The sequence below is a fragment of the Lethenteron reissneri genome, chromosome 57, assembly GCF_015708825.2.
Source record: "Lethenteron reissneri isolate LAM-NWPU_2019-01 chromosome 57, ASM1570882v1, whole genome shotgun sequence".
In the NCBI taxonomy this organism is placed as follows: domain Eukaryota; kingdom Metazoa; phylum Chordata; class Hyperoartia; order Petromyzontiformes; family Petromyzontidae; genus Lethenteron; species Lethenteron reissneri.
In genome coordinates this window covers 4,022,275-4,048,092 of record NC_083835.1, presented here as the reverse complement: position 1 = coordinate 4,048,092, position 25,818 = coordinate 4,022,275, and the positions used below count along the sequence as shown (strand labels likewise).

The 25,818-nt window shown below is 47.5% G+C and overlaps 1 protein-coding gene across 1 annotated transcript in view; it reads right to left on the bottom strand.

The window, feature by feature from the left end:
• Positions 1 to 24,924, bottom strand: part of LOC133357260 (guanine nucleotide exchange factor DBS-like) — a 408,695-nt gene extending 383,771 nt beyond the window's left edge. The window contains exon 1 of the mRNA XM_061575113.1: positions 24,802 to 24,924. Coding sequence (XP_061431097.1) covers positions 24,802 to 24,874 — 73 coding nt within the window. The 5' untranslated portion in view covers positions 24,875 to 24,924. The remainder of the gene's footprint in view (positions 1 to 24,801) is intronic.
• Positions 24,925 to 25,818: the final 894 nt, after the last annotated feature.

Sequence of the window (25,818 nt, the reverse complement as noted above, 5' to 3'; positions counted from 1 at the left end):
TATAGCAAATGAAAACATACAATTACTTTACTATGCTATTAAAAAAAATTGTGTTTTAATATTTACGTGTTTTTTTTTTATTTAGGGCCCATTTATAACATCATGCTACAGGCCCCGCACTTAGCTTCATCCCGCACTGGTATGATACCGCTGTGAGGTTTGTGTGGTGACGCGAAAACTTACAGTGCAGAATCGAGTTACACATAGGACAGAGAGTGAGAGAGAGAGAGAGAGGACTCTATGCAGCACAAACCAAATGCCGGGCACGGCAACAAAGAAAAGCCATCGGCCGCTTTAATGGTGCCACACGGTAACTGCTAGTCCCATCACGTCAATGCCTATAAAGGAAGTATGAATTCTAGATTTGAAGCTTTCGTGACTGCAAGGATTCATATTTTTAGGTTTTATCGGTAAATTCACGTAAGTAAAAAATTAAAATTAATAAAAGTAAAATAAAAATAAAATAAAAATCACGACGTTTCGGAGGCAACACAAGCTTCCGTCTTCAGGTGGAACCGTCACAGCACGATAGCTGTATTTTTTTTTACTTTTATTAATTTTAATTTTTTTACCTACGTGACTTTACCGAAAAAACAAAAAAAAGGAAGTATGGTCAGATATAGCTCCAAGACCCGTACGTCGTGGGAGAAGCCCTCATCCAGCAGTGGATTATGAAGGAGCTACACACGGATATACTGCCTCGTGTAAACACCGCACATGACCACGAGGTATCCATAGAGCTGCGTTCTTCATTGCAAGGCCCGCGGGTCACTGACAGCCCCTGGTGGCCTTTGGGGCCGTCCATAAATGACGTCACGCGATTTTGGACGATTTTTGACCCCCCCCCCCTTCCCTAGTCACACGGCGTCACAAAAAGTCAGACCCCCCCCTCCCCCTCAAATATGACGTCACAAAGCTCTGCCTCCCCCCCCCCCCAAAAAAACATGCTTCAAATCGCTTTAAACTATTGTCATTGTAGTGCGTATTTAATGTGGCGCTGCACTCCGATGTTGTGGGAGAAAACATTTATTAAAACGTCTATTTAATTAAGTAGAACGTGTTGTCTATATTTATTTAAAGTTGCGCATTTTGATGTGACGTCACATTTCTCCCCCCCCCCCTCGTCACAAATGTCTGACCCCCACCCCCTAGGTGCGTGACGTCATTTACGGACGGCCCCTTTAGTGTGGACCTTGACACCCTCCCACCCTGACAATACAGGAGGACTGAAAACACCCCCATCATCATCATTGTGCTGCTGTCAAACCCACAACGATTTCAGATGGTGCGGCAGCCCTCACACTCACTAGCGATGTCTCATCGGCGAAAGTGACCCCCCACCAGCCCCCACCCCACCCACCCCTACCACCCCATACCCCCACACGCACCACCCCACCCCTACCACCCCACCAACCCCTACCACCCCAATCGCCCCCCCCCCCCAACCACCCCAAACACCGCTAACACCCCACTCGCCCCCCACCTGCCCCCCCACCCCACCCACCCACCCCACCCACCCCACCAACCCACCCCACCCCACCCGTCCCCCACCGCCCCCCTACCACCCCACCCCACCCACCCCCCTACCACCCACCCCACTCCACCCACCCACCCACCCCACCCGTCCCCCACCGCCCCCACCCCACCCACCGCACCCACCCCCCTACCACCCACCCACCCCACCTCCCTACCATCCCCCCCCACCCCACCTCCCTACCATCCCCCCCCCCACCCCCCTACCACCCACCCCACCCACCCCCCAACCACCCACCCCACCCGCCCCCCTACCACCCCACTCACCCCACCCCCCTAACACCCACCCCACCCGCCCCCCACCTGCCCCCCCACCCCACCCACCGCACCCACCCCCCCCACCCCACCCCACCCCACCCACCCCCCACTGAATATTAGTGAAGAACGCTGTCACCCATTAAAAAGTAACGACGTAAAGTAAGACAGCAATTTGAACTGCCGCGCGGCGGCTCGTGTGGTTTGAAATTTCGGAAACGCTCCTCGAGTTATTTACCACGAGGCGTCAGACGTGTAACTACCCCTCCAATGAACTATACTCCCAACAAGAGAAACGACAAATGTGGTACTTTATACAATGCGAAATAAAAATTATGGAGGTCTTACACGTGCGACTTTGCACGGAGAGAAAAGACTCCGCACAGAAACAGCGGGTAAATCTGATAATTGTTTTTTTACCCTTTTATCTGGCAACAAAACTGACACCTCTTTTACAAGGAGTCATGTTTGCATTGACCACAATACCGTCAGCCATAATGCAAACAAAAACATAACTCTGATGATGTATGCACTGTCCTTGAAGTTGATTGGTCCACACCCGAGACAGCTTTCCTTAGAGCCTAGTCTCACATGGGTTGGACCAGATGACGCCAAAAGATAGAAGGGTAAAAAAACAATTATCATATTTTTTACTGGCAAATGAGGTTCCAATGGAGTGGGTAAATCTATTTGTTTTAAACTTATTTTCATTTTACCAGGTAAGATTCATCGAGCTGCAAGGCTCTTTCTCAGAGGCGTCCTGGAAACAAATGACAGCCCATTGAAGTGGCTTATCATGTCGAAATGTTTCGCAGTAAAATACTCTAAACGCGTGATGTTGATTCTAAATGTGGAGGGAAAAACCGGAGGAGCCTGAGAAAAATAATCCACGCTACCACGGGGAGAACACGCAAACTCCAAATATACAGCAGGCGTCAGGGTCGAGATCGAACCCACGACCTCCTGGCGATCAGATTATATTATTAAAACAATTACAATACCATATATCTCAGGAGTAACTGACAAATTAGCCCGTGTTTTGCAAAAGCTAAATATGAAAGTAAGATTTGCGACAGTACACAAAATTCAAAAACTAATATCTTGTACTAAAGACGAATTACCTAAGTGATCAACATAAGGTATATATCGGATTAATTGCTTATGTGCCAGATGCTATATTGGACAGACGGGACGTAACCTCAGCTGTGAGGGGCCGTCCATAAATGACGTCACGCGATTTTGAACGATTTTTGACCCCCCCCCCTTCGTCACAAAGCTCTGCCCCCCCCCCCCCAAATAAAACATGCTTTAAATCGCTTTAAACTATTGTCATTGTAGTGCGTATTTAATGTGGCGCTGCACTCTGATGTTGTAGGAGCAAACATTTATTTAAAAGTATATTTAATTAAGTAGAACGTGTTGTCTATATTTATTTAAAGTTGCGCATTTTTATGTGACGTCACATTTCTCAAACCCACCCCCAGGTGCGTGACGTCATTTATGGACGGCCCCTAAGACGAAAAGAACACTAAATAAATATTTAATTATCTCAAACACAACTGTCGGCAGTGGCAGAACAGGCTTGCCAACAAGGCCACTCAATTAATGTTGATAACGTTGAAGTGTTATGTAAAACGAATAATTACTGGCCAAGACTAATTAGAGAATCAATTGAGATTGAGAGAAACACAAATGACTTTAATCGCTCTGACATCTACAGGCTTAGTGCGGCCTGGAAGCGTATTATTAAATAATACATACAGTAGAAGGGAAATAATAAAATAATATAAATATAAAACAATAAAAATTCTCACGACGTTTCGACTGCAACACAAGCAATCGTCATCAGGTGTGAAATCCACAGCAAGAATTTTTTTTTTTACCTTATGCCAGAAAAAGTGTGTTGACCAGTGTTATTAAAGACACAAGCCACAGTACTGTAACGTGATTGTGGACATACAACCCAAACTATTGGGCCCTAAATGAGACCGCTGTAGTACTAATCACATACCTGCAATTCCCATAAATATGCTAAATTCCTCCTTGTATGCAAATTATTTTGTCAAGGCGCCCCCTTTTCTTCTTGATATGCAAATTATTTTTTCAAGGCGCCCCCTTTCCCCCCCCCCTTCCAACCCAGCTTATATATATGCTCCAAGCACGTGTGCTGTTTCATTCAGACGCTGTCGCCTCGACAGACCTGGTTTCACCCGAGGACGGCTGCTTGCGTTGTGGCAGAAACGTCGTGAGAATTATTTTATTATGTTTTATTTTTATTATTTTATTACTTCCCTTCTACGTGACTTTACCGAAAGAACCAAGAAGATGAATCCCTGCAGTCACGAAAGCTTTAAATCGAAATTTTATTATGTTTTATTTTTATTATTGTATTACTTCCCTTCTACGTGACTTTACCGAAAGAACCAAGAAGATAGACCGCTGTAGTCTGCATCTCCTTCAACGGAGGAGAAACAGCGAAACTCCAGGAACTCTCTCTCGGCTAAATCCCTCTCGTCGTGACCAGTAGCAGACCTCTCGACACTTTGGTTGGCATCTAGCTCCCCAACAGCGCCACGCGCAATCGTAGAAACTCGCGGAACACATTCCTCCTGCGGAGGGAGCTGGTAGGAACGTTGGGTTGCTCGGTCAATGGCCTGCAGGGTCAACGGCGGCGTGGTGTATTCCGCAAATATGCCCGACTGTGAGGGCGGGCACAAGCCGACGTGAGTAGGTGAAACGTTGAGTTTTATAAGGGCACCACTGGGTGACCAGCCCCTCCCCACCCAGCCCCACCCCTCCCACCCTCCACCCAGCCCCACCCTCCCACCCAGCCCCTCCCCGCACGACGGACACAATAATCCCCTGTGGGCTGGTGTAACCAGGAGGTTCCTAGCAGTAGTAATGCGATGAATTTACCACTTCAGAGTTGCTCTCTCTATAACCGTGGATGGAGCGCCGATCCTAAGACGATTATTGCAACTCAATCCATGAATTACACACACATCCACAAAAACACGTGTATGTTAGCAATTATATTGATCGGTGCCCCTTTTGACACGCTACATTTTCTAAAAGGCAGGGGGGGCAATGGAACGAACGGCAAGGCTGTAAGCACAAGATATCTGTGCAAAGTCTTGCGGAGAAGCCAAAAGCTGTCCGGCCCTATCACGGGCATCTTAATCTCATCAATAATGAAACGAAAGGGGGTCTCATTGTTCATCCAGCGGAAAATCGGCGTGTTTTTTTTTAAATATCTCTCTCTCTCCAGGAGGGCCCTGGAAATACGGGGTGAGGGGGGGGAGACCATTGTCACAGAATCGGAGGGAGTTCAGAGATAATCCACGCACACTCTAAAATTTCTCACGAGCAATTTCTGTTGCAGACAAAAGAAAAAAATACGACTCACCGATGTGGGAAGAAAAATGTTAATGACGGTAATTTAACGATGCCTCCTTCGCCACGTGTCTCTCTTCGTCTATACAGTGCGCTTCAAAAAAAATGTTAACACTTACACGGGACCATCGTTTTTAATTGAAAAAGAAACGGATAAGAATATTAATAATACACTGCAACATGATAACAAATGTTATGTTCTTGGTTCTTTCGGTAAAGTCACGTAGAAGGGAAATAATAAAATAATAATAAAACATAATAAAATAATTCTCACGACGTTTCGGCCACAACGCAAGCAGCCGTTCTCAGGTGAAGAACAGGGCTGTCTTTCCGACACTTGGCTCAACAGACCTGTTCTTCACCTGACTGCTGCTTGCGTTGTGGCCGAAACGTCGTGAGAATTATTTTATTATGTTTTATTTTTATTATTTTATTTTTTCCCTTCTACGTGACTTTACCGAAAGAACCAAGAAGATGAATCCCTGCAGTCACGAAAGCTTTAAATCGAAAAATGTAATGTTGATAGCTTCAAAAAGTCAATCTCCCCACTCGTTCGCCATCATTGTCAACCCCGTGCCTGGAATCTTCTCCAAGTGGTCTCCAGAGCTCGGAGGAAGCGCACTTCTTGCGGTATTGTTACAAATCCTCAGAAGCGTTAACATTTTTTTGAAGCACCACGTTTATAAAAAAAAACACGTTCAAGTATTATTTGACACAAGTCCATCGGGGAACGGGTGTGTATCTTATCAGCAACACTCGACTCCACAGAAGCAACCGCTGAACCGGTTTCTACATTCTCAATCTTATCGGCCGAGTCGGGCTTGCTCGTACTGTACCAATGGATTTGAACATTCACGCAGGCGACGCTTTAACAATTATTGTTATTGCGACTGGTTATTACGAGAGCGTATGCTAATCACAATTCCGTCGAAACGAGACCCATTTGCTTGCGTTAGGAGGTTTTCTTGTGAACCGAACATCCAAACCGAATTGGTTCTACGGCGTCAAATTCTCTCTGGCCGATGAGAGACACCGAACATCGGAAACCCACGTTCAGAGTTTCCCTTCGTCGAAACAAAAAACGATCATTATAATGCTCGGCTGCAATTTACGTGTCGAAACCAAAACGTGGCAATGTGATGTTCGAAGGCGACCCGCGCGCGTGCCCAGTCAGCTGTTTAAATGACAGCGGTGAAATGCATCCATTCACTTCCATCTTACCAAAGCGGAATGTTTTTGCTGCTGGTCTCGGCAGTAGAAGCGGCGGTGGTTGAAGCAGCAGCAGCAGCTGCAGTCGATTCGTAGCAAATGATGAAGACAATCCACGGCTCACATCGACGAATAATTCTAGCAGCAGCAGGAGCAGCAGCACTCACCCGAGCTCGCACTCACAGCGCACGCAGAGTGAATGGAAGTCACAAATCGTACGATTGCTCCTGGCTGGATCCAAAGCAATCCGAGGCATGACATCACCTACAGCATGCGTGTGTGTAACAAACACACACACAAACACCGCACACACGGTATACACTAGTACATCTGCCTGCACGTGTGTGCGTGTCTGTGGAACAGTGCAGACCCGATACGATAGCGCATCAAAAGGCTCTACGATACAACTCCCTGAACCGCAACAGCCCGACTGAAACGCGCTGAACCTCGGCGTCCAGCAGCTAATACAGCTCCACAAAACCCCACGGCGATGCTGCTACCACCCATCCCACTCGTTCGATTCGGGGCAAGCTTCGCTCACAGCATCGCCATCAGCGAAGCAGCAGCAGCAGCGGCGGCGGCTAGCAAAATGTGTCTCGGAATACGAAACAAATGGCTCCATTTGCCCGGCAGCAGCAGCAGCAGCATCATCAGCAGCATGAGCAGCACCACAGCGCTGCGCCGTGGTCAGAGTATAGACGTGCCTCTCTCTCTCAAGCGCCACCACCGCCGAGGGGAGGGATGGAAGGGAAGGCGGAGGACAAGAGAAGGGAGGGAGAGACCCATGGGGAAGGGTGCAGTAGTGGTTCATAGGCGGCGGCGTTGGCGTCGTCACGATAACGAGAAGTGGGGGGCAGATGCATTGAATGGGAAGTGGTCGTGGTCTGAGTATGGTGTTCATCTAGCAGTGGATCGAACACGGATGATGATGATGATGATGGATTGACAGTCGTGGTCCTTTTCAAGGTGGAGTTAGCGCAGTGCTGGATTATCCTAGGAGGAAAAGTAGCTACGCATGCTACGGGGCCTACGCGCTGAATGCTTTCAAGCTATCAATTCCGGTTCAGTGATTCTGCACTTGCTCTATTACTATAGTACTATACCGCCTTCGAATTTTATGAACGACTGCGTGTTTAAGGTCAGCGATTTGTCGTATAATCTGGTTATATAGCAAATGACAAAATACAATGACTTTACTAATCAAGTTAAACATTTAGTGTTTTAATATTTACGTAGTTTTTTTTTTTATTTTGGGCCCCTTTATAACAAATACTACAGGCCCTGCACTAGCTTCATCCGGCACTGAGTGTGCGTGTTCGGGGCCGTCCATAAATGACGTCACGCGATTTTGGACGATTTTTTACCCCCCCCCCCCTCGTCACACGGCGTCACAAAAAGTCAGACCCCCCCCCCCTCAAATATGACGTCACAAAGCTCTGCCCCCCCCCCCCCCGCAAAATAAAACATGCTTCAAATCGCTTTAAACTATTGTCATTGTAGTGCGTATTTAATGTGGCTGCTGGATTGAAACCGGGTATAAAACGTGGTGGGTTGACGGGTTTGATGTTGTTCATTATCATGCTGAGGATTGTGTCGTGTTTATTAATATGGGAGGAATAAGGGAAGATGCGCAAAGGTTGTGGAAATTAAATCGATAGTTAATTTACTTTTGGGAAAATAATTATATTTGGTGTCTCTCCATATGAATTGACGTTGAATAATGGATCTATTCATTAGCACCCGTGTTTAAAAATTATATTCTTCTGGGAGTGGAACACAACCAATAAGCATGAGAGGTTTACGATATGGCAATAACACAACGCCCATTCATCAACTCTGCATGTAAACAGAATCAAGCTGCAACTTTATCATTTCCAACCGTCAACGTACAAGGGGAGAGAAAAAATACACGAAAGTGCATGATTTTTTTAAAAAGAAATGTTAATAAATTTTTGGATGATGTAAAAACAACAACAACAAAATGTGAGAAGCAAGCAATCAATTAATATCGACGCGTTTTTCCGAACTGAATCGGGCCGCGTGTGTAACGACTCCACCAAATGTGAGCAACATCAAAGATAAATTCATACTCTTTGGGTCTTTCGGTAAAGTCACGTAGATAGAAAAATTATAATTAAAAAATCACGACGTTTCGATCGCAACACGAACAATCGTTTTCAGGTGAAAAAATACAGAAGGCAAACTGCTGAGGCAAGAGAAATATAGCGGGAGACCTCCTGCAACAAGAGGTTATATGGGTTTGAGATGGGTGCAACACCAATTGTCTTCACTTGAAGACCTTGTGATGGGACTGTGTTAGATAAACTTTGAGATTTATTAGGGTCTGAATTGACCTGTAAAAATTAACCCGTAAAAACAAAGTTTTTCACTATAAATCCTTTATATGCGTGGCGGCTAGAGTCCTCTCGTCCTCTGGCTTGAGATGGCTGCCACCTATCGGTCAGATGATTGTCTGCCAGCATTAAGCAATTGGCAATTAAATATTTATTTATTTTTACCTAAACAGTGTAAAATGTTGGAAAAAACATTTTCACGAAAATTAATTGTCACGCACAACGAGTCTGTGTGGAAAATGTCAGCTCGATTGGATCACGGGAAGTGGGTTAAAAAACGAGCGAAAGATTTGTGCGGTCATAAGCAAGCAAGCAAGCACACAAGCACGCAAGCAAGAGAACTTAATATAAAGGATTTAAAAAGGTAGGACACTGATCAGGGATTGACAAGTTTGAGACTGGCCCCTGCCATAGTGATGTGGAATTCCCACCACTGGCTCAGTCACACCAACAGAGATGAGAATTGACGATTTACAGAGCTCCCTGCTCACCCCCAAAGCCCTCCAGCCTCACGAATCACTTCAATTGAAGATTTCCCTTCCGTCTCGTATTCACCATCTCATTTCAATTTTTTCTGCCCCCATATACGTCTCGTTTGGAGTTTCGTTCGCTCCATTATTTAGATGTAACATCAGCACGCAATTTGCAAAAGTGAACGGCGAGGTATGTATATGTACAAGTGCTGTGCTGAACTTCTTTCGCTCTGAAAGATTCCAATACAATCCCAAACAACTTCGGGGAACAATCCTTTAAGAATGTACACATCCAAACCGCATGTCAGAAAGGAACGTGCGGTAAAAATAACGTAACCCGATTGTACTGTACTGCGTATCGTTGTGTTTTTTCTTCTCTTTACAGCTTTGCTTAAAATGATAATAATGGTACGACTCGCGGTCACTCAGCTAAATTGTGAAGTACAAAAATAAATCCGGTTTAACTGCCTTTGGCTTCAAGGCGTGGGCAGTTTGGTGGAACATGCCAAATATAAATTTCAGCTGCCGAAAGAGTTCGATTCAAACAAAGAAAAGTGACATTCTCTCCGTGAAGGTCATGTTGGTCTCCCCGGCGTGTTATTCTTTACGGTTACAAAAAAATCCCCCCCAAAAAATGTATCAAAGTTTTAGAATTTGCCTTTACACAAATGAGGCTGATGCCAGCTCTGAGATTTGAAATCTTCTTATTCTTAGGTTTTTTCGGTAAAGTCACGTTCTTAAAAAATGTAAATTAAAAGTAAAATAAAAATAAAATAAAAATCACGACGTTTCGGAGGCAACACAAGCTACTTACGTGACTTTACCGAAAACACCTAAGAATATGAATACTTGCAGTCACGAAAGCTTCAAATCTAGAATTGAAATCTTCTTGTTTGTGTGGTCGACGAGTGGCATGTGGAAGGGTCACCTCGTGCTAATGAAAGACGCCCGTTGAAGCGACTTCAATAACAACGCACGCGAATTATCACAGTCGTCTGCCACTCCTCCGTCGATTCACTGCTAGATGATGGTCTCCTCGCCCCGTGTCACGGTGGCGAGAGAGGCGTGGGCCACAGTGGAGAAATGTTAGCTACCTCGCCTGCTATGCAGGAGGTCGTGGGTTCGATCCTGACCCTGACGCCTGCTGCTGTATATTTGGAGTTTGCGTGTCTCTCTCATCATCATCATCATCACGGTGGCTAGGAGATGTTAACTACCTCGCCTGGTATACAGGAGTTCGTTGGTTCGATCCCGACCCTGACGCCTGCTGCTGTATATTTGGAGTTTGCGTGTCTCTCTCTCATCATCATCACGGCGGCTAGGAGATGTTAACTACCTCGCCTGGTATACAAGAGGTCGTGGGTTCGATCCTGACCCTGACGTCTGCTGCTGTATATTTGGAGTTTGCGAGTCTCTCTCTCTCCCCGTGGTGGCGTGGAATTTTTCTCCAGGGTCCTCCGGTTTTTCCCACCACATTTAGAATCGACATCACGCGTTTACAGTATTTGGCTGCTTTAAATGTCCATGATGATAAGCCACTTCGTTGAGCTGTCATTTGTGATCACCAGGTCGCTTCTGAAAAGGGGTTTCTGGGCTAGACCTCCCCAGACGAGATTAGTGGCCTGGGAAAGTGATGATGGGGGGGGGGTGGGGGGGGTTGGGGGGGGGTTGGGGGGGGTTGTGGCGGGGGGGGCTTAAACTCGGTTCAGACATCGCTTTGTCCCCGGCCTTATTAGTCGTGTCCAGTAAACACAACTCATTCTTTCTAGATTTGAAGCTTTCGTGACTGCAAGGATTAAAATTAAAATTAATAAAAGTACTTTTATTAATTTTAATTTTTTACCTAGGTGACTTTACCTAAAAAACCTAAGAATATAACTCATTCTGCCGAGTACGCAGCAAATCGCTGGCCGACCGCCACGAATTTTGACAAGCGAAACGCCGATGCATCATTTGGGCTGATTGAATGAACGGAACGGTAGAGACTACACCGATAAAAAATTATTTTAATAATACACTGGTCAACAAAAAATGTTTTTACTGGCCTGGACTTTTGCAGCTGTTTTAGACTAATTTCAGGGTGCTGATTACAAATCTGATCTCAGATTTGCTCTATCACATCTCATTTTTATGCTATCGGCATACCCCATTTTCATTGATTTTACCCGAAATTAACTCTGTCACTTATGATTGCAAGTTGTTGCGAGTCAGTGACTGATTTAGTGTTAAAATATGGTGCTGTATTTTTAGGATAGTGTGTTTATAATATCATTTTATGTAGATATCCACATTTACTTAATATTTTTCTTCTGCAGTTTTTATTGAAAATGCAATATCTGATATCTCAAAAACCTGATGTGATAGACAAAAACTGATGCCAGATTTGGAATCAGCACCCCAAACTTACCTTAAAACCGTTGGAAAACCTTATGCCAGAAAAGTGTGTTGACCAGTGTTATTTTAGAAGGCAAATCATCGAAAACACAAATTAAGCGCGGGCAACGTAAGTTACAACTTACTTTGTTTCATCAAACCCCACGTATTTATTAACATTACTTTAAAAAGTTATGTTTAACCGTTGAGAACCAAAAGGCGGTACAAGGCTGCATGTAAAAGGTTAGGAACGACCGCCCTGAGTGGAGGCCCGTGTGCCAAGCAGTGGCACAAGACCGAACACGTGCCAGGGCTGTTGTGCATTTCACGATAACGCACACAGCGTTGGTGTACGGTGTTTTTTTCTGCAATATTTTGCCGTCTTTAAATTGTATTTTCTGTTTGCACTCAGTCACACAGTCACTTTAAGATGTTTTTTTGGTTCATGTTTTAGTTTTTTGTTTGTTGCGGTTGCACCCGATTCAAGAGCCGAATGGCTCACAGGGCTACACCTAATCAATGAACTTGAACTTGAACGATATGTCTGCAAGCGTCGACTTCAGTTGCCTGGGCGCCGATGCGAGCGTCACTGGCGTGCCGTCAAAAATGTCGTACATGCCAATCGAACAAGCATGCGTGAATATTTTGATACGGATGCGGCTATTGGCATTTCCCACTGCAGACAGCCCCACCCCTTCACCCCCCCCCCCCCCCCCCGTTCATGGCTACAATGGGAATCTGCTCGTGTTGGCCACTGGACTATGACATCAAAGGAGACCCTATACACAGCAATTAAAACCAAGATACCTAATCAGCCCTCAACAGTGCCGGCATTTAATGCTGTCAAACTGGAGCTGTGTGCCGTGTCGTTGAAGGCAGGGATTGCGGGCACCTCGTATTATTGCCGAGAAAAGCCTGACTGAATGCAACTGCCGCTCAATCCACGGCTGGACAAAGGCCATGGAAGGGGCTTGTTCCACCATACTCCACCACGCTGCTGCCGTGCTGGAGCGGGTTAGGGGAAGGCATTGTCAGGGAGTGATTTCGCCGCGGTGGCTAGGAGATGTTAACTCCCTCGCCTGGTATACAGGAGGGCGCGGGTGCGATTCCGACCCTGGCGCCTGTATAATTGGAGTACCTTCTTTTTTTTCAAAGCGGTTTGGCATTTTGAATAGTTTCAGATAAACCCACCTCGAGGAGGAATGATAATGTGGAGGGCCCTGTTTGTCCGTTGCTATGACAGCCTCATGCAGGGCAATGAACTGAACTATTTTTTATTTCACTAAGTAAGGCCCCATTGAGCTCTTTTTCAGAACCACCTGGCCACAAATGACAGCTCAACGAAGTGTGTAAATTTATAGCAGCGGCCAAACTCTAAACGCGTGATGTCGATTATAAATGTGGAGGGAAAAACCGGACCATGGGGAGAGAGACACGCAAACTCCAAATATACAGCAGCAGCAGCAGGCGTCAGGGTCAGGATCGAACACAAGACCTCCTGTACACCAGGCGAGGTAGTCAACATCTCCTAGCCACCGTGATGATGATGAGAGAGAGACATGCAAACTCCAAATATACAGCAGCAGCAGCAGGCGTCAGGGTCAGGATCGAACACACGACCTCCTGTACACCAGGCGAGGTAGTCAACATCTCCTAGCCACCGTGATGATGAAGAGAGAGAGATACACGCAAACTCCAAATATACAGCAGCAGGCGTCAGGTTCAGTATCGAACACACGACCTCCTGTACACCAGGCGAGGTAGTCAACATCTCCTAGCCACCGTGATGATGATGAGAGAGAGACACGCAGACTCCAACTATGCAGCAGGCGTCAGGGTCAGGAACGAACCCACAATCTCCTGCATACCAGTATATAGTTAACATTCCTTAGCCACCGTGATTACGATGATGAGAGAGAGACGCAGACTCCAAATATACGGCAGGTATCAGAGTCCAGGGATCGAACCCGCGACCTCCTGCATACCAGGCGAGGTAGTTAACATCTCACCACTGGGGGCTTCATCCCGCAGCGAATCGAGCATGGCTCACGGCGATGATTATTTTAAAATAAATATATGCGCGCTTTCATAACAGCGTCAATCATTTTTTTAGTCACGCGGTGCGTTTGCGTGCCCCGTGCCCCCTAGCCGCCTCTGTCAAGCGTTCGAACACGAAGGTGCATTGCTCATTGCTCGTCCGGGAGCATTCCGTAAACCGGTGGAGTACATGAAGCCATCGCCTCGCCCTTCTCGCATTTTCCAATCGCACGACAAATTGTGCGCGCCACAGTGGCCACCCGTGGATACTCTTTGCCCGTCCTCCCCCGAAACCTCAATTGCACGCGATGGACAAGCGGATGAGTGTCACCAGAGCGCCGCCCCCCCCCCATCCCAAACCCACCCCAAACCCACCCCAAGCCCACCCCAAACCCACCACAAACCCACCACAAACCCACCACAAACCCACCACAAACCCACCACAAACCCACCCCAAACCCACCCCAAACCCACCCCAAACCCACCCCAAACCCACCCCAAACCCAATCCAAACCCACCACAAACCCACCCCACCCCAAACCCACCGCAAACCCACCCCAAACCCACCACAAACCCACCCCACCCCAACCCCACCCAAACCCCAAACCCACCCCAAACCCACCCCAAACCCACCCCAAACCCACCCAAACCCACCCCAAACCCATCCCCAAACCACCCCAAACCCACCCAACACCCCCAACCCACCCCAAACCCACCCCAAACCCACCCCAAACCCACCCCAAACCCACCCAAACCCACCCCACCCCAAACCCACCCCAAACCCACCCTAAACCCACCCAAACCCACCCCAAACCCACCTCAAACCAACCCCAAACCCACCCCAACCCACCTCAAACCAACCCCAAACCCACCCCAAACCCACCCCAAACACTCCCCAAACCCACTCCAAACCCACCCCAAACACACCCCCACCCCAAACCCACCCCAAACCACACCCAACACACCCCAAACACACCCCAAACCCACCCCAAACCCACCCCACCCCAAACTCACCCCAAACCCACCTCAACCCACCCCGAAACCCACCCCAAAACCCACCCCAAAACCCACCCCAAAACCCACCACAAACCCACCCAAACCCACCCCAACCCACCCAAACCCACCCCAAACCCACCCCGAAACCCACCCCAAAAACCCACCCCAAACGCACCACAAACCCCACCCCACCCCCAACCCACCCCAAACCCAACCCCCCAAACCCCCAACACCCCGAAACCCACCCTAAACCCACCCCAAACCCACCCAAACCCACCCCAAACCCACCCAAACCCACCCCAAACCCACCCCAAACCCACCCCACCCCACCCCAAACCCACCCCAAACCCACCCCAAACCCACCCCAAACCCACCTCAAACCCACCACAAACCCACCCAAACCCACCCCAAACCTACCCCACCCAAACCCACCCCAAACCCACCCCAAACCCACCCCAAATCCACCACAAACCCACCACAAACCCACCCGCGTGGATAGAGATTAGCCCGGGAGATGCGCGCACACGCGACCTGCATCTCAAACACGCGGCAGCCACTAACAGCCGCTGCAGTGGCAGCTGCACTTTTCATTCCAGCGAGCCAATTTATTTGCTGGGCGTGTGAGCGCGCGTAGGTGTGTGCCTCTGTGTGTGTGTGTAGGTAGGCGTGTGCGTGTGTGTAGGTGTTTTTGTGTGGGGAGCGGTGGCGTTGTGGTTAGCGCGCGCTGGGCTACGAACATCAATGACCCGAGGTCGATTTCACACTCACGGCCAATACCGGTGACGAATGTATGAACTGGTCCTGGGCCTCCCCTAGGTAGACTCAGCCTCAAATGAGTACCTGGTGCGGTGCGTAAATATTTCCACTTGGGAGGCAAAGGCGGCCGGGCGTGGTGTTGGCCACCCAACACCTCGTGTGTCGTGCCGGCCTTCATCGGTGCTACTCGCAAACAGCACTTACCCCAAGAGTCTGTTAAGGGCTATACGGGGGGGCTTTATCTTTGTGGAGTGTGTGGGGAGCGGTGGCGCAGTGGTTAGCGCGCTGTGCCACGAACACTGGCAACCCGAGTTCGATTCCCCGCTCACGGCCACTACCGGTGACGAATATCTGAACTGGTCCTGGGCCTCCCCTAGGTCGACTCAGCCTCAAATGAGTACCTGGTGCGGTGTGCAGACACCGCCACTCGGGAGACAAACGTCGCATGTGGCTCGTAGCCACAGCCCACGGGCGTGTGGAATACAGATAAAATAATTTAAATAAAATAATTTAGATAAAATAATTTTCATAAAATAATTTTAATAAAATAATTGAAATTAAATCATTCAAATAAAATAATTTAGATAAAATAATTTTAATAAAATTATTTGCCGGCTGAAATTCAACCTTGCATATGAAACCGAGTTTTCCACTATATTAATACACGAACAAGCAACTAAGTTAAATGTTGACTTAAAGCTTTCGTGGCTGCAGGAATTCATATTCTTTGGGTCTTCCGGTAAAGTCACGTAGATAGGTTCAAAGTAAATCATAATAAAAAAAAACTACTGTAGTTTTTCGTTATTTTTTTTGTTATCTTCTTTGAACCTATCCACGTCACTTTACCAAAACACCCAAAGAATAAGCGACTAAGTTAATAACAATGTAGATTTTTTGTTGGTAACTAAAACGGGTTAAAGGCGCAGCCCTGCAATTGCTCGCTCACGTCACTGCCGGCAGAGTGGCCTCCACTCGAGGGACTTTGAGGTCGGCTCGACTCGAACGCGTTTCGCCCGAATCCTCAAAGCTGACCAGGCAATTTGAAAGCGATGGGGGTTGTTGGGGTGGGTGGGTGGGGGGGTTACCCACACTTTGCCCCACAGCACCCGACCATGCCGATCGAGTTACATCTGTGGTTGCATCCATTCACAGCACAGTCCACTGATGCTGGGTGGACAGACGTGGTGGGTGGGTGGGTGGGGAGGGGCAGGAAATGTAACAAGCGACTCGCTCACCATTATTTTCAACTGCCGCGCCGGGAGATACGGAGCCGAGCCAACACGTGAGTCGCACCACGGGGAGAGAGACACGAAAACTCCAAATATACAGCAGTAGGCGTCAGGGTCAGGAACGAACCCACAATCTCCTGCATACCGGTAGATCGTTAACATTCCTTAGCCATCGTGATGATGATGATGAGAGAAACGCAGACTCCAAATATGCGGAAGGTGTCAGGGTCCAGGGATCGAACCCGCGACCTCCTGCATACCAGGCGAGGTAGTTAACATCTCCTAGCCACCGTGATGGTGAGACACGCAAACTCCAAATATACAGCAGCAGGCGTCAGGGTCGGGATCGAACCCACAATCTCATGTACACCAGGCGAGATAATTAACATCTCCTAGCCACCGTGATGATGATGAGAGAGAGAAGAGAGACGCAAACCCCAAATATACAACAGCAGGCGTCAGGGTCGGGATCTAACCCACAATCTCCTGTACACCAGGCGAGGTAGTTAACATCTCCTAACCACCGTGATGATGATGAGAGAGAGACATGCAAACTCCAAATATACAGCAGCAGGCGTCAGGGTCGGGATCGAACCCACAATCTCCTGTACACCAGGCGAGGTAGTTAACATCTCCTAGCCACCGTGATTATGATGAGAGAGAGAGAGACACACGCAAACTCCAAATATACAGCAGCAGGCGTCAGGGTCGGGATCGAACCCACAATCTCCTGTACACCAGGCGAGGTAGTTAACACCACTGGGAACTGCAACCGCTGAAACGCAAAACAAAAAACCGTTCGGCGGCTACGGCGATGCTGATTCGGCACTTACCCTGGCACGAACGACCACATCGCGCTTTACGCACGGGGAGGCGTCACGTGTCGCTCCTTCGCCGATGATTCTGAACTGGCGAAGCTGACGGCCGCTCCCACAACGACCGCGCACACCGCTTGTGACGACTGTCGACGGCTCTGGCCACGAATGGGAAAATCATGCACTTACGCCGAGAAAGTGAATGGATGGATGAATAAATGGGCGAAGCTGAATATCGCGCGAATTCTTGGAAGAAAAAAATTGCGCAAGAGCCGCTGGACAACGCTTTGCCATTCGAGTCACGCGAGATGAAAGATAACAAACAAACAAAAAAGTTAAGTCGTCTAGCGTTTCGTTTTATTTTCTGTTAATTGGGAAAAAGTGGACCGCGTCGTGGCGACGTGAGGTTTGTCGGTTTTCACAGTGGAAAAAAACTGCGGCGACAGGGAGAGAGAGAGAGGGGGGGGGGGGCATTAGCTGAGCTGGCTAGGGCTGACACTGATAGGTGTGACATGGATACCTCGGGGAGCTATAGAGGTAACCACGCAACCGGGGGGCCGATAGCTTTTAATTATGAATCAGCAGCAATGTCCCATCCCAAAGGGTCCGACCACCACTGCCCACCACCGAAACGGCTGTCGGCTGCAGTGGCAACGGCGAGGATGATAACCGAGCAGTTCCCATCGCTCTGCCCTCACGTGGAACTAAAACAGGGGTAGGAACCTTTTTTCTTCCAAGTGCCATTTGGATATTTATAACATCATTCGCGGGCCATACAAAATTATCAACTTAAAAATTAGCCTTGTGAAATTTGATCAAACATTTCATTAACTCACCCCTAATGTGACGGCTGGAACTGCTTCTCTTTGGCGAGGCGTGTGATGGATGTTAGCTGGCTATTGATGATGTTGCTACTCGCAACTGCTTTTCCAGGTTTGCTCCTAGATTTATTGAATTTCGAGTCCCGCCTGCGTTTGCCTTGGCAGGGCCAGACACAAATGATTTCACGGGCCTTATACGGCCACGCAGGTGAGAGAGTTCAGCGGAGAAATTCACCGGCCGAAAGATATAAAACTTTGCCGTCATCATCGTCATTAACGTCTTGTATGTATGCACGTTGGACTTCTTTCGCACCGTACATAGTCAACCGTGCGTAATCGGAGGCCGTCCATAAATGACGTCACGCGATTTTGGACGATTTTTGACCCCCCCCCCCCCTCGTCACACGGCGTCACAAAAAGTTAGACCCCCCCCCTCAAATATGACGTCACAAAGCTCTGCCCCCCCCCCCAAAAAAAGAAAACATGCTTCAAATCGCTTTAAACTATTGTCATTGTAGTGCGTATTTAATGTGGCGCTGCACTCTGATGTTGTAGGAGAAAACATTTATTAAAAAGTCAATTTAATTAAGTAGAACGTGTTGTCTATATTTATTTAAAGTTGCGCATTTTGATGTGACGTCACATTTCTCAAACCCTCCCTTTCGTCACACATCGTCACAAATGTCTGACCCCCCCACCCCCCCTAGGTGCGTGACGTCATTCATGGACAGCCCCCAACCCCCTTGGAGCCGCCACCAGCATCGTACGAGACACGAGCCAACGGAGATCTCACCCAGGCATGCAAACACAATTCACGGCGCAGTGCAATTCGGACATTTTTGTTTAGTTTTTATTACAACGTCTGGCATGTGACCGCAACTCGGGAGGGCAAGTTGGGGCACGGGCGGACCTTTCGTTTGAGCCAGGGCGAATCGATGGCCTGCAGCAAAGGGGGCAATCGCCAGGCACCGTCAGTCTGAAGTTCCCCATAGCCCTATCGCCGTCGCGAGTGGCTTTGAAACTACCAGCGAATCGTGATGTGATGATCCGGCCAGATCCGTGTTGTCGCGAGACCCTCCGGTCACGCGACGTAGCCGATCAAATCAAATTGTCACGCGTTCAGGCATTTTAACGCGCCGGTAATGATCATTTCAGCTCACTTGCCTGTGAGTTGCAGGATAATTCTCACAGTGAGCTTGAGCGATGAGATGAACGATGACGCTCAGCTTGAAACTATGGCAAGCTTCTTCGGGAAAAAAACTTTTTTCAGGAAGTTAGAATGCATTTCATTAAGTCAAAAAATAACTTATTGGACTTTCATTCTGAATTCCAAATCCAAAAATCAACTGTGCATCGTAATATGCAGTGGCTGTGAAAAATATAATCGTGTTTGAGCCACTGTGTGCAAACAGGATGATTTATGATTCGATCAAAGGATTCCGCACATCCCAGACGCAGACACCGATAGCCACTTGAAACGACAAACTCCATTGGAACCTCATTTGCCAGTGATAATTGGTTGTTTACCCTTTTATCTGGCAACAAAATTGACACCTTTTTTTACAGAGGAGTCATGTTTGCATAGACCACAATACCTGCAGTCATAATGCAAACAAAAAACACAACTCTGATAATGTATGCATTGTCCTTGAAGTTTATTGGTCCACACCAGAGACAGCTTTCCTTAGAGCCTAGTCTCACATGGGTTGGACCAGATGACGCCAAAAGGCGCACAACTCAGAGACAATGCACCATCAGAGTATGAGAGCTCGGGGTAAGCATTTACACCATTGGAACCTCATTTGCCAGTAAAAATATGATAATTGGTTTTTTATCCTTTAATCTGGCAACAAAACTGACACCTTTTTTTTACAAGGAGTCATGTTTGCATTGACCACAATACCTGCAGTCATAATGCAAACAAAAACATAACTCTGATAATGTATGCACTGTCCTTGAAGTTGATTGGTCCACACCCTAGACAGCGCTCCTTAGAGCCTAGTCTCACGTGGTGTTGGACCAGATGACGCCAAACTCGTCACGCAGAATCAGAATGTTTATTAAGACTGCCTAAGGAGGAATTCTATGAGCTAATGAAGATCTTTTTTTCGCAGATGTCCAGTAAGGGGTGAGTCGCCAGTGTTACGACAGAAAACGATACAAAAACACACGATAGTCGTGCAAAAATTGAGAAAAATGTAAGCAAGTCTCTAAAACATTTAGTAATAAAATGCATTCAATATACAAGTTAGATTATCAATCTTGTGCGAGGCAGCAAAACAGTCCCAGCAAAAGCACAGGGCAGCAGTCCCTCAACACGATGGCGCGTGAATAGTAACCCAGACAATGTTTCGATGTAAAGCTTTCGTGACTGCAGGGATTCACCTTCTTGGTTCTTTCGGTAAAGTCACGTAGAAGGGAAATAATAAAATAATAAAAATAAAACGTAATAAAATACAATTCTCACGACGTTTCGACGCTGTCTTTCCGACAGACCTGTTCTTCACCTGAGGACGGCTGTTTGCGTTGTGGCCGAAACGTCGTGAGAATTATTTTATTATGTTTTATTATTTTATTATTTCCCTTCTACGTGACTTTACCAAAAGAAGCAAGAAGACAGACAATGTTTGTTTAATTCGTGACCAATTCATGATGAGCATGGTAATACCTGACGATGAAGAATGATGATGATGATGATGATTGTAACAATAAAGATGATGACAACGTGGTTGTTTACACTGCAGGGAAACACGAAACAATACACAACCCCCACCACACCACAGTCCATTCAATCACGATACAAAAGAATATATTTTATACCAGGTAAGGCCCACTGAGCTATTAGCGACCTGGCCACAAATTATATTTTAACAAAGTGGCTTATCATGTGGATATGTGTAGCAGCCAAATACTCTAAACGCGTGATGTTGATTCTAAATGCAGAGGGGGAAACCGGAGGACCCGGAGAAAAAATCCACACGATCACGGGGAGAGAGACACGCAGACCCCAAATATACAGCAGCAGGCGTCAGGGTCGAGATCGAGCCCACGACCTCCTGTAGACCAGGCGAGGTAGTTAACATCTCCTAGCCACCGTGAAGCCCATCAAGAAATATTTGTTTAAAACCTCCACACAAATTTGCCTTCAACTTCTACTGGTGGCGCTGTAATTACAATACAATTAAAAAACCCGACGAAATCATCGATGAGAGGTTTGGCCCAAATAGAGACTCCTCTACTTACGAACATTCGACTTACGAACTTTCAAAGATACAAACAAACCTGTCCGTATGTCCAATTGCCCGTTCGGACCGAGAGTCTTCAGATCAACCTGCCGCGCAATAGAGGGCGGTGGTGGCATCTACATCTACAGAACGTGAAGAATCAGTGGCATCTACATCTGCAGAACGTGAAGAACCAGTGGCATCTACAGAACCAGTGGCATCTACATCTACAGAACGTGAAAAACCAGTGGCATCTTCATCTGCAGAACACGAAGAACCAGTGGCATCTACTTCTACAGAACACGAAGAACCAGTGTTTAGTGTAAATGCGTACAACGCGTTTGGAATCGACAGGGGTAAAGTTGGACTTACGAACAAATCGACTTACGAACAGACCTCTTAGAACCTAACTGTTCGTTAAGTCGAGGAGTCCCTGTATGTGGAAGAAGGTGGGCGTGACGTTGGTCGAAGGGGGCGTGTCTCTGCCCACATATGGCTCACATCAGCAACCTCCTCTTGATACCAAGATCCAGGATGGTCAACGTGTCTATGCGCCGCTTCTCGGTGGCAGCCCCAACATTCTGGAACGATATCCCTCTGCACATTCGCAGCATCACCTCAATCGCCTCCTTCAAGAGAGACTTAAAAACTCACCTCTACAATCATGCTTTTGAGCGACTCTGAGCTTGGCTCCGCGCCTCTGAGTTGCGGCCACTACGTCTGCAAATTTGCGCGCGTTACAAATTGAACTATTATTATTATTATCGTCAATTCCGTCATGGTCCACTTTCATCTTACCACAGTGTGCGTCCCTGCTTTACGAACGACCGCGAACGGCGGCTGAGCCCAGCGGAGGGAGAGCAGCGGCTCAAATTTGCGACAAAGACGTAGGAGCCGTATCATCCAATAGGCCATAGTAGGCACTGTGTCTAGGGCCTACTCACCCAGCCACCCACTCATTCATTCACCCACTCACTCATTCACCCACTCACCCAGCCACCCACTCACCCAGCCACCCACTCATTCACCCACTCACCCAGCCACCCAGCCACCCACTCACCCAGCCACCCACTCACCCATTCACCCACTCACCCAGCCACCCACTCACTCATTCACCCACTCACCCAGCCACCCACTCACCCAGCCACTCACTCACCCAGCCACTCACTCACCCAGCCACACACTCACCCAGCCACCCACTCACCCAGCCACCCACTCACCCAGCCACCCACTCACCCAGCCACCCACTCACCCAGCCACCCACTCACCCAGCCACCCACTCACCCAGCCACCCACTCACCCAGCCACCCACTCATTCACCCACCCACTCATTCACCCACCCACTCATTCACCCATCCACTCACTCACCCATCCACTCACTCACCCACTCACTCATTCACCCACCCACCAGGGCCGTATTAGGAGTGATGAGCATGAACAATTATCGTCCACGCCGGATCGTAACCCCTCCCTTTTGCCGTGCCTTTACAATCAATCGCCGGAGCTCTTTCATCATCGCCATCGCCTCCCACGTCTGTTTGCAAGTTTGCTTTCATCATGGTCATCGCCACGTCACGGTTATTTTAAAGTTGTCCATCGTTCACGACACGCATTGTCCCGATCCCCGTACAGAAGACCAATCATTAAAGACTTGTTGCCAAGCTGGTATTGACGTGAGACCCAACAACACAGACCCAGAAAAAAAAGCAAAACAGGTTTCCCCCGCAACTTTATGGAGTTTCAGTTTGTGTGATTTCGCTCCGCATATGCGGTTAACACATCTCTACCAACAACAACAACACCACAAATCGCTACATTATGCGATTTGAATTCACTCAGATATGCGGCTATGCGGTCGGACGTGTGACAACATCGTATGTGTGTGTGCTCTGTACTGTGGGGAGCGGTGGTGCAGTGGTTAGCGCACTGCGCTATCAACCTAGCGACCCCTAGGTAAACTCAGCCTCAAATGAGTACCTGGAGCGGTGCGTAAACATCGCCACTGGGGAGACAAAGGCGGCCGGGCGTGGTGCTGACCACCCACCCCCTCGTGTGCCGTGCCGGCCTTCATGGGTGCTCGCCAACAGCACTTGACCCTACAGTCTGTGAAGGCTACACGGGGGATCTTTGTCTGTACCGTGTGCGCTGTCTCGTGCAATTTCGCTTTGTGCGCTCTTTACTTAGAACTCGCCTGCCGCATAAAACGAGGGAGAACCCTGAGCCGTAAGCGAGATCTGCCTGCAAAAAACATCTTTGGCAGGCCACTCACTGTTCAAGCACTCGAATAGTGGGCACGCGATGTTGAACGTGCGTGGCATATCGGTTCATTAGGTATTTACAAACATGTACGGACACTTCAAAATAGACATTACAAATCTGTACGACACTTTAAACACGTAAGAGGCTTTCACGACCAATACTATCCACAAGAGGTATATTTTCTGGGTTAGATCTTGTAAATATAAATGTGTCGTTAAACCCGCCACCACCCTACACAGCCAATTATTAAAAGTTCTTCATGTAAACACGACATGTCAATTTGTTACTAGTACAGCACATCTGTGTGTTGGACAGTAAATCCATAATTAGCATGATGCTCGTTATGTAATTACTGTGGAAACGGCAGACTCGAATTGTAAATGTCGTAGTGGGTTTACTCTCCAACACACCGGTGTTGCTGTACCAGTAACGAATTGACGTGTTTTGTTTGCGTGACAAACCTTACTGGCTGTGTCGGGTGGTGACGGGTTTAACGACACACATTTATATTGATGCGATCTAACCCCCCCAAAAAACTAAATTATGGAGGATGTAAGACACTTCAAAATAGACATTACAAAGATGTACGACATTTTGAAAAAAGCCGTAAATCTTTTTGTGTCGGGTTCAACTCTATTCTTAAATGACATTTATATAAACTGTTTGACCGTCCCCCAAGTAACTCGAACTGCATTCTGGTACAGCAACCTGCGTCTACATTTTTAAACTGTCAACCGAGGCTACAATTTGACATTTCCAGCTCAAACAAAATAAAAAAAAATCACAGTCTACATTTTTCAACCGAGATCACCGCTTCCGTACAACCAGATTCAAATCATGATCAATTATAACCGTCATCAAAGTGGTTGACAAACCAAATGAACACTTAGTGCCGATGCGATACGGTGTTAAAGATATAAATTAATAATCCCACCACTCCAAAATGAAAACACACGCGCTCGAAAAATGAACTCTTCTGATGTAAACAAAACAAACCAAACCAAAACCCTAAACCACGATGAGAATTCAGCGACTACGAGCCAAAAAGGACTCGTTCGCCTTTCCGTTTCGTACCTGCGAGAGTCTTCAGGACGAGCCACTGTCGAGTTATATCCTGACATAAAAGCGCAAACGGATTGAGATCCATGATACAATGAAAAACGTCGTCTCCTCCCTACCCCGCTCTCTTCTACCAAACCACCACCGAACCAAGCCCCTTGCCAGGGACGCACCCTAAACGTGTCACAACCACTCCCCATCACATCCTGCCTACGAAGTCACGCGAAAACAGACAGAGAGAGAGAGAGGAGGAGGAGGTTTGCCTGTAACGCTTTCAAAAAGAAAAACCATGCACGAATTAACTTTTACGCTGCAACACGCGTGCCGCGCAAACGACCCCGTGACGTCGCAGCAAACAGCTGAGTCAATCGCCATCGTCAACATATAACTTATTAGGTTATATCATCTTCTTGGTTCTTTCGGTAAAGTCACGTAGAAGGGAAGTAATAAAATAATAACAATGAAACATAATAAAATAATTCTCACGACGTTTCGGCCACAACGCAAGCAGCCGTCCTCAGGTGAAGAACAGGTCTGTCGAGAAGACAGAGTCTGAATGACAACCCCAGGCTTGGAGCATCTTAAGGGATTACATCTTGAATCATTGCCTCACTTGATGCAGCTAATCTGGCTGTGACGGTCCCACCTGATGACGGAGACTTGTGTTGCCTCCGAAACGTCGTGATCTTTATTTTATTTTATTTTTTATTAATTTTGATGTTTTACCTACGTGACTTTACCGAAAAAACCTAAGAATATGAATCCTTGCAGTCACGAAAGCTTCAAATCTAGAATTGGAGCGTCTTTTTAAGCTGGGTTGGAGGGGGGGAAGAGCGCCTTGACAAAATAATTTGCATATCAAGAGGAATTTAGCATATTTATGGGAAATGCGTAGGATTATCCTAGTAGCAACAGCATCTATATATGTAGTAGCTACGGGCCCCGCACTTTCAAGGGCCCCGCGCTAAATGCTTTCAAGCTATCAATTCCGGTTCAGTGGTTCTGCACTTGCTCTATTACTATAGTACTATA